The sequence below is a fragment of the Numenius arquata genome, chromosome 1, assembly GCF_964106895.1.
Source record: "Numenius arquata chromosome 1, bNumArq3.hap1.1, whole genome shotgun sequence".
NCBI lineage: Eukaryota > Metazoa > Chordata > Aves > Charadriiformes > Scolopacidae > Numenius > Numenius arquata.
This window is the reverse complement of record NC_133576.1, coordinates 24806599-24823320: the sequence shown is the minus strand read 5'-3', so window position 1 is coordinate 24823320 and position 16722 is coordinate 24806599. Positions and strand designations below refer to the sequence as shown.

The 16722-nt window shown below is 38.6% G+C and overlaps 1 protein-coding gene across 1 annotated transcript in view; it reads right to left on the bottom strand.

The window, feature by feature from the left end:
- CRYBG3 (crystallin beta-gamma domain containing 3) overlaps positions 1-16722 on the bottom strand; it is a 97247-nt gene that overhangs the window by 18061 nt on the left and 62464 nt on the right. Inside the window, exons 12-18 of the mRNA XM_074166384.1 lie at positions 16054-16187; positions 14104-14230; positions 9756-9898; positions 7929-8055; positions 6914-6946; positions 2850-2959; positions 2211-2337 (exon numbers count right to left, since the gene is read on the bottom strand). Of these exons, the coding sequence (XP_074022485.1) occupies positions 2211-2337; positions 2850-2959; positions 6914-6946; positions 7929-8055; positions 9756-9898; positions 14104-14230; positions 16054-16187 (801 nt within the window). The remainder of the gene's footprint in view (positions 1-2210; positions 2338-2849; positions 2960-6913; positions 6947-7928; positions 8056-9755; positions 9899-14103; positions 14231-16053; positions 16188-16722) is intronic.

Here is a 16722-nt window from a genome sequence, read left to right as displayed (position 1 = left end):
CTAGTCAACATCTGGGATGCAGAAACCTCACACAGTGAAGCAATATATCACTCCCCTGGTGCAAGAGTCCTTCCAACAGTTACACGAGCAGCAAATACATCTCACTTAAAGGAGAGCAGGAGACAATGCACATTTGGGGCTTGGTTTCGGGGTTAAACATTTTCCCTCTTACACATGAGCTATTGAGATACCTTAGGTCTGAAACTGGGCTGGTATTTAAAGCTGAACAATGGGAGGGGTTCCCAATGTCACAAGTGAATTCAGTAAAGGTATTCCCAAGTGGAATTGTTGTATACGCTCGCTGGTCTCTTGAATGAGCTAACAGAAATACCTTATAATAAAAAGGGCTCTGTTCCAAGAACACTGCATTGTGGACAATGCACAGAATTAACTACAGCTGTTTCTGACCACTGACCAAGCTTACTGCTGCGTGCTTAACATCACGTCTGTACTACACAATGCCTCTGAGCGCTGTCCTGTGCAACTAGCATGCACAACGTGTGAGGGGCCGATGAGGGCATTTCTATTTGTGAAACAGGTGTGGTTCAATAGCATTCTACGCTGCTTAGTGCCTCACTTTTGTAAAATACAAGGGCTCCTATTTGCAAGAGAGGAACTGAACTAAGAGGTGCAAGCCACTTACAAAGTACAGGAAGATGTGTGTAAGCTTCTCACACACAGCCTGCCAAACACACTTCTCTCCCAGGGCTTGGCCCTCAGTAATCAAGGGCTGCCAGTAGCTTCCAACTATGCTAAACTGCATAGTTATTTCCCTATGAGATTACCGGCTGGGGAATTTGGATGAGACCTACCATATCACGTCAAAACTTCATTCTGATTCAGCAGAGCAAGAGTCCAAAAACCTAACGTGAAAAGGAGATCTTTAATCTGAAAACCAGGCTCTCGGCAGGTGGGAAGCTATAGCTCCGCTGAAGTCACTGTACCTATGTAACCTAGAGACATGGCCAGCTCTCAAACTCGAGTTGTACGTCCTTCCCACCATTACCATGGCTTTGGGTGTTTGGGGTTTTTCTTTACCCGTTTTGTTTTTTAAAAATCTGTTCACATAAAGGAAAAAGGACTTTAATACTTGAAGAAAAACGAATTGGGTAATCTTTAAAGCCTGGTTTCGTAAGAGTTATATTGAAGGGCAAACATCACATAGACTGAGTTTGTATTCTGAGATCAGGGAAGGAGGAAGAGTTTTGGAGAAGTTGGTCAGTGCTAGAGAGGAGTAGGCAGAGCAGCCCCTTTCTTCTCTTTTACTGACAGCGTTACAGCCAGCTAATCTTTTGTGCTCTTGCATAGGAGCACACCGAGATATGGAATAAAGGCACAGACATAACAGCAAGACTCCAGAGGCATATGTCCTGTGTGCAGGATTACAATAGGATCCAAAAAGCTGTATCTGTCTTGTACTGGATACTTCAATGCATTCCTGTCCAACCTCCTGATCACAGAGGACCTCATAACTCACCTTACTGCTACAATAGGTCACTTGACTGCCAGCTGTGTGCACGGGTAGTACAACCAACATGACCTGAAAGTCACACAAAGACTATATGCATGTGCAATAAGTACTTGTCCTGTATCTCAGAAGTCACCAAGACAGAGGATGGCCACATAAGCTTCGGACTGGGCCATCTGATGTGTCATACACAAGGGCCACATGCGTGGTATACTATACCACTTTATTGACCCACAATCTGAGATCCCATTAGGAGGTGAAAACCATTTTTATATTTCTGCTAAACAGTTAATAAATTAAACAGATTATTGCAAGTATATGCTATCTTGTAATTTCAACTTTCATGTCTTCTGTGCGTGCTTTGCTTTAAGACTTAACATTGGCCGTAAGCCTAATAAAAGAAGTCCTGTATGCTTAAACAGTATGACAAAATCAACGTCTCGCTGCAAACTAAGCTTGCTGAGCTGCATTATAAAGACCAGTCAGAAAAATGCCAATGTGACTCCTACAAAAGAGAGCAACTTTGAGCCCAGAACACCCAAAAGTGTGTGTGACTACAAGTGACCACATGCATGCGTGCACGCAGCCTGACTTGTTCCTAACCCAAAAAACCCTGTAAGCCAAGAAAACAAACTTCACTGTTTTCCCTGAAGTGGGAGTTTGTTTAGCGCAAGCACTTGCTTCAGACATCTGACTAGGAAAAGAGTTCCAAAATGTTATTTTTTTTTAATAAACTTCTTACATATTGAATAGGCTTGAGGGATTTGATTGTAGCAGTCGGGCAGCCACAGGAACTGAGGTCAACGTAGAGGCCTTCTTCCAGCACACAGTGATTGTCAGTGATTTCCCCTTGGTAATACAGGAGCCAACTGCAAGAATAATATAACAAAAAAAGATTAGCTGCTCTAGCTGCTTACTAACAGTAAGGTTTTTTTCAAGATTTAATATTTGCTAAGAAAGTAAGGAATAAAAAATTTGTTTGTTCTTGTTAAGCTTAAAAGTAAGGTGACTTGAAAGGCTATGCCACAAAGCAACCAAAGCAGCAAAAATCAAATCATGTGGTACAGAAATCTCAGTTCCAGAGTCAAACGACGCAAGTGGAATGCAGACACTTCTACTGTACCAAGTTCTCAAAATCTGGAATAAATTCTAACTGGAATTAACAAAAGAATCACAGTAACTGTGCAAATTTCCCACAGGGAAAACAAAATGCATACTCCCCAAACCAATGACAGGACGAGTTACTGAGATGCACTGCAAGACAAAGGGTCTAAGAAATGATGGAGTATGATGGGCATGTGTTACGCACTTTCAGCTGTCTGAAATTTAGTAGCATATTTCATATTACTTAAAATGGTGGCATGTAAAACAACAGACTTACCATCCCCGAAGAACCTTAAAAGAACATGGTATGAATGATGTAAAATCAGAAACTTCTGCTGTGAAATCTATACATGCTCCTTGGAAATGTGTATTACTGAAAGCTTTGAGCTACAAGAACAAAACAAAACAAAACCAATGACTAGAAGGAAAATGAACACATTATCATTAATGTAAACAGAAATAGCTGTGCTCTTAGAGAAGTACCCATTCAATTAAAAAAGATACAATAAAAAGAATGATTTTGCATTTAAGACATCTTTTACATTTCTACATATGCTTTATTTTCAGAAAGATCAAGTGTTTTATCGTCTCTGGGTCTCATACAGGATGCTTCCCAGTGATGCTAAGGCAGTGGTATCAAGCGTAAGTTTAACTGCAGCAGCAGAGGGCCCAGAGAAAAAGACATGTCTAGGACTCAAGGATGTTATCTTCCATTCAAAGTACTCCTGAACTGCAGCTAACTCTTGCTACAGCTCAGCAATCCAGTCTTCAAATCAGGACCAGGAAGTCTTGGTCAAAAGATACAGCTGATAAAGTGCCTTGGAATCTCCTGTGACCACAGTGATAGCAGGTAGTTTCTCATCTAAGAACTAGCAGGAGAATTTCTGGGGGAACTGGGTACAGCCTGGTAGATGCACCATGAACTTCTGAAGTTCAGCTAAGCTTTTTTTACACGTCATGGTGAAAAAGTTTGAGCTACATTGAACCATACCCTACCAGTAAGATGTGATCAGTTCACCCTGAAAAAGCAATAAGGTTGAAAGTGTTGTAGTAAAAGAGGAAAAAGAAAAAAAGGGAAAAATGTATGATATAGCCTATGATCTATGGCAAAGTTGCCTAGAACTCCGTACCCTTGGGCTGCCACTGTGTAACTGAGGTGAATTTCACTTTAAGGCCTGAAAGAAAGGCTGGAAAAGAATGAAAAATTTAACTGTATCAAGAGAACAGCTCATATTCTGTAATGGAAGAAAAACACGACGGCTGTTGCAAGAGCTACTTCCCCCTTCATGCCCCAAATTGGCCTAGCTTCCTGCCAAAGAAAAGAAATCAAATGCTTTTGCCAGTACAGAGCAAGAAGACCAAACACAAGTATCAGCAGATGATTTTATGGAAAAGCTCAGTCTACGTTTTTAAATGAAATGAATATATTTCCTTCTAGAAAGAACAAGAAAGGCTTAACCTCGCCTTGCATACTCTAACTACAAATTGGAGAACACAAATCAGTTACAATACAATGAATAAAGTGTAACTGATTTTTCTCTAAATATAATTGCACTGCTGTGTCACAAAGCATCTACTTAAGTTGTAATTACATAGTATTTTCTACCCACTCAACTCAAAGTTCTTTATAAAGGAATATATATATACACCCTGTCTTTCTTTCATAGGCCAGATGCTATGCAAGGCTTTTTTGAAAGATCTATAACTAATTTTTATATAGAATTTATCTAATAATGAATTATGATCTTAATTCACCCAAAAGCTGGGGTGAAATACTGATTCCTCAGTGAAAACACTGTGTATCTCCAATTAGTCTCAAGCTATCTCTACTTTGTCAGGGTTTGGCATCACTATATGAGGTTTTGCTTCCTAATAAGTCAACGGACAGCATGTTAAAATACAAGTTATCCCAGCAATTATCTCTGCTTCCTAAATCATCTGCACAAGTCAGCTGCTATTGAAAGAGGCTTTGTTCTTGTTGGACAAAACCAAGTTTTATTTTTTAATAAATGAAGTGACTGACTTTTTAGAGTTGGTGATTTGAGACATACTTACATTATATGTACTTTGTTTATTAGGCAGCCTGGGAGGAGGAAAAGGTGACGGGAGTTACTGACAGATTTAAGAAAAATTAGTTGCCTTTCAATTTCTGATGAGCAACTAAAAACAGAAATGAAGAAAAAGACACACTCTTGTAGACAGTGAAAACAGCTCCCTTAGCTCAGATGTATGTTTAGTAAATGTGGGAAAATGTAGAATCATTCAAAATAACCAGTATATGGCTTATACAAGGGTCAAACATTAGGATGCTTAAGGATTTGCCAGCTCATACGCACCATGCTTTGAAGTTCCAAAGAGACTGTTCCATACATGGGAATTTTTATTTTACTCTGAATGGGAAATTTTTCATAGTTATCCAGAAGACTGTCCTCTACTTACCCTAAGCGATTAAATGCTTTCCCATAAAAACTTACTCAAAATATTACCCCTCCTAAAAGAGCTGTAGCAATATGAATTATGTTCTTCCTTCCCTAGCTTTATGGCAGAATCCTATGAAAACCAGGACTGTGATAAACCAGGACAAGTATTTTTTTACAAACAGTGTTAAGACTGCTATTAGAGAACAAAAAAGGCAAAACAGAGTCTAGTATATGTCAGTATTTAAAGGTGACTGTGCATATATACACACAGGGGATTTTTTTTTTCCACTTATTACTGCAAATAAAAAAACCGTAAAGCACAATTTATTGAAACTTCAAAGGTTTGAATTGAAGGTCTGCAAAACTGGATTAAAGCACTCAAAGAATAGTTTTAGGGAGATCCTGAAAATATAGAAGAGCTGAAGATGAAGAGAAAATTATCTTCAACTGTTTGGATCCCATTGGTTTCCTCTGAGTTGTTTATTTTATCTGGTATCATTTACCAATGCCTTACTGTGAATGTACTTAACGAGTCTTTGGATTTGGCTGCAAACTGTCATATGAATAGGTCTGGCAGGAAATCAGTGTTTAAGACTAAAATAATACACCAATTATGTCTTCAGACAGGAAACATTTCCTGTAGTCCTGGGTTAATGATAAAATTGTAGAACTAGAATACTTGGAGAAAAAGAAGGGTGTGGTCAACCTGCTAAGTAACACAACGTATGTATTTCCCACGCACTTACGGCTACTGTGCCCATCCAAGCAAGAAAGAGCAAAATCATGTCCAGATGACAAAATACTTAAGTTTTCTGAAACAGAATCACTGTGCTCTAAAGTCTCTTTTGCCTGAAAAAATGTCATGTTTCTTGAAATAAAGTTTTCCAAATTAGCTTAATTAAAAGCATGTCATAGAGAGAGCAATATAACCACTTAGCTCATCGCTAGCAGCACGCTCCAAGACAGAAAAAGAGAAATCAAACAACTAATGCAGGAAGGGAGGAGAGCCCTGCTGGCACAGAATGTTGTGGGAGACACAGACCATGTTTGGTGATGAGCACAAACACTTTGAGCAGGTTTTTGTTTCAGAAAGATACCACAAAGGTACATTAATGGAACATAACCTTGTAAGATAAGGACCAAAAGTATAAAACACTAAACTAACTTATTCTTCAGACTAAAAGCGAATTATAGGTACTGCTGTCTCCTTATGAGTTGTCATTAAGTTAGACACAACTTTCAAGGAAATTATCAGAAAGTATTGTAGAAGAGATTTATCATAGTTTTATTATAATCAAGATGTGTTCAGTTAAGGTCATATGTTACTGTGAGGAAAAGGGAAGCACGGAGCAAGTGGTGCCTACTCCTACGGAGTGGCTATACGTGCTTGGGAGACTACGAAAAGCAGACTACAAAGACTAAAGACTAGACTAAAAACCCAACTTCCCCTGTTGATACATCTATAGGCTTGAAGAGTGTAGTTCAATTTTCTGCAGCTTACACTTTATTCTTCACCTCATACGTGAACAAGATAGTGACAAACCAGATACAATGCTAAATAATGGAAAGAAAATACACCACAAAGAGAAGGATGAATGCAGGTGACAGCAAGTTTTCAGAAACAGGAAGGAAAGAGGAGGAAAATAAACAGCTGTAGAGACTCAAAGTTACTCAAAACCTACTGAACTGCTTGCATTTTTGAGGACAGAATATTCAAGGGTATGTATGATCTGCAATAAAGCAAAGAGCAGAACATTAGCAAACTTAATATTTATAAATCTACCAGTTTCCTCCATCATTGGTTGGCTGTACGGAGATGATAATACTGAGGTATCATCTGAAGTAACAACATTCAAGATTACCTGTATTTAATTAATAAATGCAGTTTAGTACTAGAGACTGTTATATAATGTCAACATACCAAATGTGGAGGCTCATTCGTTCCAAGCGGTTCCTGCAATAACAAATATATATACATGCATATAAATAAATAAAATTAATTACAATTCATTTCCTAGGAGACATGTCAAGTTCCTGAAATTTGTTAATTATAAACTCAAGAGCAGAGTGAAAACACACTTCCCAGGCTCTTGGGCCCCTGCCATCAGCTGCCTGTAAGCTCATGACTACCTGCCAGACTGTTCTGTGCCTTTCCACACAGAATTTGCATCAGCATTACTCAGTTCATATAATGTGGATTAGAGCCCATGTAAATGTCTCTGTGCTTATTTTTGAGTCTATTTCTTGAAAAAAAGACAGAATTAAAAACAACAGAAGACTTTGACGCCTGTTTCAACACATGCTCTTCAAAACAAGGTTAAATGTTCCTTTCCCATTTTGAGTGCAGTAGTACCATTTATTATATACTTATTACTGAGGACTGCCTTTGTTTTGCATTACAGTTTTGATGGTTCCAGCAGTAATCTATTTGGGAAAGTTACACTATCTTAGATTTAATAATGGATTAAAAATATTTTCTGTCTTTATTCACTATATGTATTACAAATATTTTAGCACAAATATAACAAAATAATCAGATCTCTGTTATACAAAACCAATACGGGCCAGATAAATTCTCAAGTATTTTTACAGCCATTATGAATTAGGCATTATAAATTACTATCTTTTAAGGCAAATTATTCTTTCCAGGCCAGGATAATTCTTTCTATTACTGTAGTATGCTAAAGGGAAGTTCTTCTTATGAGGTTTCCCTGACAATCATCTTAACCGACTGAAAGATCCACAGCGTCCATTTCAGTCTCCGTCCTCATTATGACAGACTCATTATGTCATTCATAAGGGTCTTTAAATTGTTTTCAAGTAAATAGACAAATTGATTAAATAGCACAGCCCATATTACAATATTATTGTATGCTCTGAACTCCAAAGCTCTGATTTCTTTTAGGTTCTCCCCTTCTCAAGTTCTGGTAACTCACCAACTTAATAGGTCGAATTGACATGATGATGTTATTAGATCCTCCCCAGTCAAAGAAACATTTATATTTTCCTTTCTCCAATACATATTGTTCTCCACAGAAATATTTCTGCTGGTATGCAACCCACCTGGAGAATGACACAAAAATTAAACTGAAAACATCACATTTTTCTGTGTAGTCTGATGAAAATACTACCAAGTTAAATAGAACAATCTTCCATCTGACAGTGTAACATCAAACCCAATGAGAGGCACGTAATTGTCACATGCTTCATTTTCTGCTTTTACTTTGCAAACACTACTTTGACAAATGTACAACTTTGGGTCACTGCCTTTCTATCAAATATACATTCAGCATGAGATGATGCCTTGCTGTGAAGCCCAGAAGACAGACAATTTTTTTAATCTCTCTCAGCAGAACCTTTACCTATTCAGCTTCCCCCCATCAGACAGCTCTTTCTTCCAACTTTTGCAGTTGGATTGAAGAAAAATGGTGTAAGAAAAAGCCTCGATGAGATTAAAGCAAAAGCTTGCAATGGTTGGCAGTTCAAGCTTCTCCCACTCTGCTTTCCCTGTTGCAATTTTAGAAAAAAGAAACCCCCAACTACATAAGACTGAGGGTGCCTCTAGCCCTGCACACACTCTTTGGCAGTGGCAGAAGTAGATGGAGGCTAGTTAGGATTTTGCCGATCTCAGTCATATCCCTCCTCAACCATCTCCTCTCCAAATTGAGTCCCAGCCTTTCATCTTTGTAGCTCATCTTCATGAGACACTAATACCCAGTCTCTACGGGAGCAGTTTAAATCCCCCACTATGTCCTAAGTTTGAAGCTTTTTCAGTTTCATTTAACTGTTGCTGACCCCTATCACCATCATCATTAGGGTAAGCACAACAATGTTAATGCTGCACTTTTATAATTACTATTAAAGTCTGGAATTTCCAGCCATATGATTCCATAGCACTCTTTTCTCATAATGTATTTGACGTTTTAGCACTGGATTTCCTTCTTCGTGTACAGTACCACTCCCTTGCCTATAATAGCCTACTCTATCATTGCTATAGAGTTGGTAGCTCCTCTGCTTATCCCTCCTGTGTATCTCTGCAGTATCTGCTATATTAGAGCTGTTATTTCATGCCAAGTATTCTAGTTCCCCCATACTATTTTTTAGGCTTCTAGCACTTTCAAGTTTTGTCCTTGCTCCATCAGTTAATACTGCATATGTCCATCAACAGACACTGCAGGCAGTCCAATTTACCTTCCTTCTTTATTGCAATTGTGCTGTTTATTTTCCTCCTGGACTTCACATATGCACACTGGAAGTTAGCTAAGTCTGTAGGATGTATCAGCTTGAACCAGGTACTCTTCCATGCCTGTTGGGTTAACCCCCTGCTTTTAGTTCTCTAAAAAGTATTTTCATTTTCAGTGCCAGCAGCCTGACTTTATTACAAATAAGGCACAGATCATCCTTTCTATACAGGCTCTACCTGTCCCAAAAGGTATCCCCAGTTCTTAGCATACCTACAATCCCTCTTCTGTACTACTGCCAAAGCTCCTGGATCATGAAACTACAGTCTGTGTGACCTCTGGAGGAACATCACAAGCCTTCTCTAGTAACAAGAATGCCCAGATCCAAATCAAGGTGTAGGCATGTGATTTAGAGAAAACTAAGGTTTTTTTTTCCTTCCATTTACCAAGGAAACTGAAAAAAACATTGTTCTTGCCCAATTGCTTACCACCTGTACCTTGTGAAAGATATTCTGTCAAAAGATGTACCCAAACCCAACTGTGCTCAAAAATACTTCCATCCATATATTTCAGTAGACTTACACTCCACTTCTCACAAGAATTGACCTCGTCTCTGGGCCAAATCCAGCCTGCTCCAAATCAGGGATTTCTTCATTGATGATGTCTAATGCTTTCCCATCTTCATCATCAGACTGAAAAAGTGCCACTGATGACTCTATGAAATCCTAAGAGGCAGCACAGGAGTTAGAAGACAGGCTGTCACAGCCCAGTGACACTATACAACATAAAACATTTTGCAAAAAGAGTTGTAGCCTGAAAGAGAGTGTCTTATAAAGCAGTGAAGGGACTTGGGTCCCTTGCGTAGATCTTTATGGGATATTTTGGCATTGAAGTGGCTAGCTGGAAGCCTGGCAATCTGACAGAGCCTTCCGTGGTTTCCACTGAAGAAGGGAAGAACCTGCTGCCCCTGAGCACCATCCTTTCCTCTACGAGGATGACTGAGACTGCAAAGATGCTCACGTGGGAAGGGTTGAGGATTTAGCATTGATCTTCCAACAGCTTCACAAATGACTACTCTAAGCATTACCGTGACTATAGTCTTTTACTTCAAGTCCTCCTTCCTCATCCCTTCCCAGCAACAAAGCAATAAACATGGAAAGGAAAAGACTGGACAAGATCACCTTTCCAGCACAAGGGGTTTGTAGTTTTTGGATACATCCATTGTATGACTAATCACTATAGCTATAAAATCAATCCCACATGACACTGTCATGTTCTCTTACATAGCCATGTGACAGTGCTTTATGCTTTCAGCTACCATAGTTCTTTGACCAGATTACTTGCACAGCTTCAGATTACTTGAACTGGGGTTTCAAATCTCCAACTTTTTAACCACTTAGCAATTTTAAGCACACAGTTCAGTCACTGCTTGGGAAAATGGAAAACAACAATCCGTTCACTTTATTCCTTTAACTTCTAACAAAAAGCATGCACTCAATTAAATTTCAGTGTTTCTGAAATGTTCAGCAATGTTATAATGAGTTGAAAACAAGTAAATCTTACTAACAAGAGAAAAGGCTATCAAGCCTTTGCCAAAATCATCATGAACAACTGCAGCTTCAGACTACTTTTGAGGGGAAAAAAAAACCTAGTACAGTTTTAGTGCAAATGAAAATCAGCTCAACAGTCCTAAAGCAAAGACTTTCTAAGAGTTACTGAAAAGCATATGAAATCTGCACATAATTTCTTTGACTAAATTTAAAATACTGAAATATCCACAATTGTAATTTCATTTAAAACATGTTTCAAATTCAGCCATCATTTTTTTCTCCCTAACTTTTCACTACAGCTTCTCTTACAACAAGCAATAGGAGAAATAGTTAAAAATGGACTTTCAGACCAACGGAAAATCATTTTAGACTTGAAAACATTAGTGGGAAAGCTCCAAAGGCAACATACTCTGCTCCACTTAAAGAGTCTCAGCAGCTTTGCTCTTTCCCTGATCACGACAGCCACAGGCAAACCCCAGCTTCACAAACTCTCTGACAGTGCAGAAAAGAAGCAAATGCAACTGTCCCCCAAACCAGAACACAGTACAAACTGCTGTCTGTCCTCAGAAGCAAGCCCTGTATTTGACTCCAAATGTGTCCAATATAGATGCTGATAACAGAGCTGGGCAGTATGCTGGAAAATAAAATTCTACAAGTCCTTTCTATCTCTGCTTTCAAAACACTGTCCGAATCCCCACATGAGAGCTTGTGACTGTTCATTCTCTAAGCAATCCTGCTTCAGCAGGGGAGTTGGACTAGATGATCTATATGGTCCCTTCCAACTCTAAAAAAAAATCAGTGAAATTCAGTGAAATAGCAGAAATATTTAAGACAGACAAAACCTGAAAGCTCTTGCAGTATGCCTACATGCAGGTACATCTTCACTGGTAGGTGGGGAGGGATGACTTGGCAACAATCCCGCTTTTGTGTGCGACGTCTAACCTTTCTGATTTGTCAGGAAATTAAATTCATGCCTCAGCTCAACTGTAGTTACTGGTATCTGTACAGAAACATGGGCTGGATTTTCCTAGCCTTAATAAGCTCTGGTGGAACCCGTCATGTTGAGTGTCATGGTGCAGGAACATCTGAATAGTTTTGCATAGCACTAAGCCACACTGACAGAGCTGGTACTGACACAGGCTAACGAGGCATGTCGTACCCAGCCTGGTTCTCTACAGAGCCATTTATGTGCTTCTGCACCATGCTCCCTGCTTTGGGAGCACGGCACAAAGACATTTGATCCGACTCTGCCTGGAGCTGACTCAGATACATAGCTTCAAGCTTCATGCTGTGTGAGCCAGGATAAATTGTTTTCAGGTCTGGGCTGGCCTTAAAGCCAACACAGTCAAGGTCACCTGGTGTCATGCCCGAGAAAAAAAAAAAAATCTAGCTGGATTGGCCCCTACTTGAGACCACACCAGTTAGTACATATAAAGAGCAGGGTCAACGCCCAGACCTGCTCCCTACCTAAGATTACCATGAATAATGCAATTTGGCTACATTTCATAAAGCCCTTAATCTTCTACAGAGACTCTTGAATTCATCTGAGTAAAACAGAATTCCTAGGTAAGAGCAATAAAGATCTGATATCCAGGAACACTCACACAGAGTCCGAGACCATCACAACCTTTACTGCACTTCTGACAGAAATTCTGAGTTTATGGAGAAGAGGTAGTACGTTTGCTGTGCAGCGAGGGGCCTTAGGCACACAGAATTAGTTTTGGATTTTTGCCCAGGTCCCCTTGAAAATAAGAGTTTGGCACTAAATCCTGACCTTAAGTATCGTATACAAAGTCATGAAGGGAGCATATGGCAAGCCTGAACGCTGACCTATGTACTGCACATCAGAGAGGCAGGCAATCTGTTGGTCAAGCTGAACAACAAAATGCCAATGCCATTAGTCATTTTATTGGCAACTAGCTCATTGCCTTTAGTTATGCTACAATTTGAGGAAAGGTGTTACTTACACTTTTATTATCAATGCATACATATTGATATATATTTATATGCCAATTTGAATGTTGTATGTTGATAGATGAGTGCAAATTATACATACTTTTAAAATGTTAATGACTTGAGCATCCTGACTGTTCTAGGTGTGAGTCAAATACATGCATATACGTGGAAGGTCATCCCTACTAGGCACGTGCACAATTTGAAGCTTGTAATTATGCCCTTTGCCAAGAGGAAGACTTAAAAAGATCAACTGAAGTTACTCAAGTACCCTACATATAGCTTGAAAAGAACAAAAACCTGAAATTAGTTAATAACTGAATAGGGTTCTGTACATTGAAAACGAGGAGTTAGAAGAAAATTCCTGCCTGCTTTTCTCAGAAACCTGAAAATAAATTATTCAGTGAAGGACATTTTTCTTCAATTCAGTTTATTCTCCTGTCTTTATTTTAAGTTATATGATAGATTCTGATTATAAATATAGCTTTTCCTAGATGCCTTTCATAAAAATCAAAACTGCAAATTGTGAATTTAAGCATGGCCTTTTTGTTTTTGCATTAACTTTTTTTTTTTTTTTAATGACTGTTGAGAAAATGAGTTTGCTTGAAATGCCTATCTTCAAACTTCACAAAATTCTTGGCCATCTCCTCAGATGAGGAGATGAGTAATCTCAGTATACAAGACTGAGTAATCTCAGAGTGAAGAATCTAATTCTCAAAAGAAGCCACTCTCTGCAGCTGTATTTAGAGCTACAAAGTTCCTATTATAATAAAAAACTTCAAACCCCCGAACAAACAAAAAAAACCCAAACCAAGGAAAATGATAAAGAAGTTCTAACCCCATGTTCCTCCACCACTGAAAAGTCTAACTTTGCTTCCAATACTGGACTCTGATATAGTTTTTATTATTATTTCATCTTCGTCCTCACTAAACACATTTTAGTAGCAGGGATGTTTTCACAGTGATTATTTTTGCTGCCAAAATTTTCTGGCACAAAAATCACAGAGACAGAGGGTAATGCTTTTTTAAGGCTTGCAACAGCTGCTGTGTTGAAAAGCTATTTTTATTTTAATAAAGAACTACACATTGTACACTTACACATGTTAAACTTTTAAGAAAATTCTGTTCTAGAGATTTAAACAGCTTGAAGTGCTGAAGTGAGGTACTTGGAAAATCTGGCAGGTATACAAGGAATTCTGCATGATACGTTCTTTGCATGAACTTTACAAAGGGTATTTAGAACCTGCTTCTGCTTTACAATGTATAGAGTGCAGTCTAAATTTCAGCAAGTAGGAAAAGAATGAGGGTGAACTTGGGCAAAAATGGAATGATTAAACCCCAGACAGCTGTACCATATACGAAGAATAACTTTCCTCTTTATGTATTGAACTGTGCATAATTTGTGTGAAATTCATAAAAGTACTTACAGCCTGAAGGAACCGGAAAGACAGAAGGACACTGTCAGCTCCCCCCCATGAGTGTCTGTCTTCATAATCTCCCTCCTCCAGCAAGTACTGATGGCCTTTGTAGCGTTCCTTATCATAGGCAACCCATCTACAGCAACCACACAACAAGAGAAAGAGAAATAACTAAAAGCAGAACAGCTGCACAAATGACCTTCCATAACAAATAGAAGGGGAAGAGAACATCCTAAGAACACTAAGATGAGTATCACAGGCTCAGCTAACAAACAAAGCAATGCTTCTTTGAAATCACAACAGGCACCCATGAAATGTTCTTTGTGGATCAGAATCACATGGTGAGATTTTTTTCTCCAACAACAGTTTATTTGTGTAATGCTTTTCCATGTACCTCCTTCTCAAGTCAGCCATATTCCCAATACCAATATTTGGTACTACAGAGGCTAGTATGTATCTAGTGGCCAAAACACTGTAAGCCACCAATTATCAATGAAAAAAACCAAGCAGTAGATCTCTTCATTAATAAAGAATGAGATTCTGCCCTTGCTGGAGCTGGTGACAAAATGAATGGATTTCAGCAGAACAAAACTTCACCCGCTTATATTGTTTCCTGCTCTAACCTACAAACACATATTTGATTAGACATAATTGAATATATACAATATATATTGCATGTGGAGTATTTTTAGCACTAAGGGAATACATTTTTTAAATTATTTTGAACAAATAGATATGGCTTGATTAAAAGAAGGCATTTCCACATCAGCTTTTGAAAGCTCTAATGGATCCTAATTTGAAAAAGCGCTTCCCTCTCCTTCTTTCTTTCTTGTAAGCATTTCTTTCATTAAAACTCCCTTGTTAAGTATTAGAACTGCTGTACAAATTCTGTCGGCATTGAAATTTGGCAGGCAGGGATAGCTTTACTTTTAGTATCATTTGGTTTACATTAATTCAGCTGGTTAAGTTACCACAGTATTAAAAATAAAAGCTGCCACAACAGAAAGAAGCATGATTTTTAGTAATTTGAGGTTTCCCAGATAGCTTAATACATTATGTATTTATGAATAGGTTATTTGAGTATTCACAATTATGTTTATTTTTAATTTGGTGCTTGTAAGATTCTGACAACAGCCTGAAAGGATGTATATTATTGAATCTTTATACTGAGGTATTAACATTGAAATCCCCTAAGAAAAAAAGTAACATTTCTGAGAACTATTTTATTGCTGAGCTCTTTGGCAGAAGCAACCATCCTGCATGCTTTCAAGCAGTCCTATCCTGCTGGGCCTTGGGAGAAGCTGAAAGAACAATGCATGGGGTTGGTACCTCTCTAGAATAGCTAGAGCTGAGCATACCTCATGAGCAGTCCACCCAGCGACTGCGTCACACAGCCCTTTTTGTGCGTCTGTGTGTAGGACAGAGGGGCAGGGCAACAGAGAATCAATCTGAGGCCTCAACAAAGGAAAATAAGGGTGGATTCTGAATTCCAGATAACATGCAACAGGTGGCAAAGGAAAACCATTAAGACAATAAAACAGTTTACAGATTTCAGAGGCATTAAAATGTCAACTTGAAGACTGATCACACCCACCTAAGGTCATTTCAGTAAATTAAATAGACATGATGAGAAGTATAAAGCAATATAAATTGAAGCTCTGTGTGAACGCTGTCATTAAGGGAAAAAAGTGGCCTAGTTTATTTGGCATCCAAATGGTAAACATTGACCTCACACCTCTCACCCACTTAGTTTTACCCTCCTGTATTCCCTTAGATAAATAAGCCACATGGAGAGGTTGCTTTATCCAAGGCTGATCATTGACAAGAGACATACATATTCCTTTATATTCAAAATATTTCACAGTGAGAGATTCTAAACACCCCTTAGTTAGCACTTCCTAGCATTTAGTATTATTTCCTATTTTAAAGTAAATAAATACAAAAGTACAATATACTTACACTCCACCAATTACACGTATAGATCCAATTTCCTGAAACTCCTCTTCGTTACCAAACAAAGCTGGGACAGAACCGATGTTTTCTGAAAACTCTTTGGACCACCCTCCAAAGTGAGTTTTCTCATATATTATTATCTAGAAAACATGTTGAACAATGCCCTGAGCATGCCCTGAATAGTAATTTGAAAGTCTGGGGGTCTATGTTGCTACAGTATGTGGAAGACACCTCCCCCCCACCCCCAACAAGCCACCACTAAGAAGAAAATTCAGGGTTGCATTCCCCAGCCCTTCTGATTCTTGAGTGGCCTAGAGGCTGAAGAGACCCTATTTGAATTCAGATAGGCTCGTACAGGCTATTTGCAGACATTGTCACAGAAGGATACTTATTCACACAATTCTATATACATGAATGCACTCTGGAGCTACATGACTGTGATTTATCCTGTAATCCTATGCCTGGGCAGTGTATGTTAGCTTACAGCGAATGCTACCTGGTTACAGCTAGACACACTGAGCTTGACCCCTCAAAAGTAGACAAGAGGTCTTTCTCTGTACTTTGCTGAAGTTATTTCAGTTACTGCAGTTAACACACCCTTTGGATTCCTCATCTGCCAAACCACACAGATCAGCTACTAATAATATTAATATTTATTGCAATACTTATTAGAAA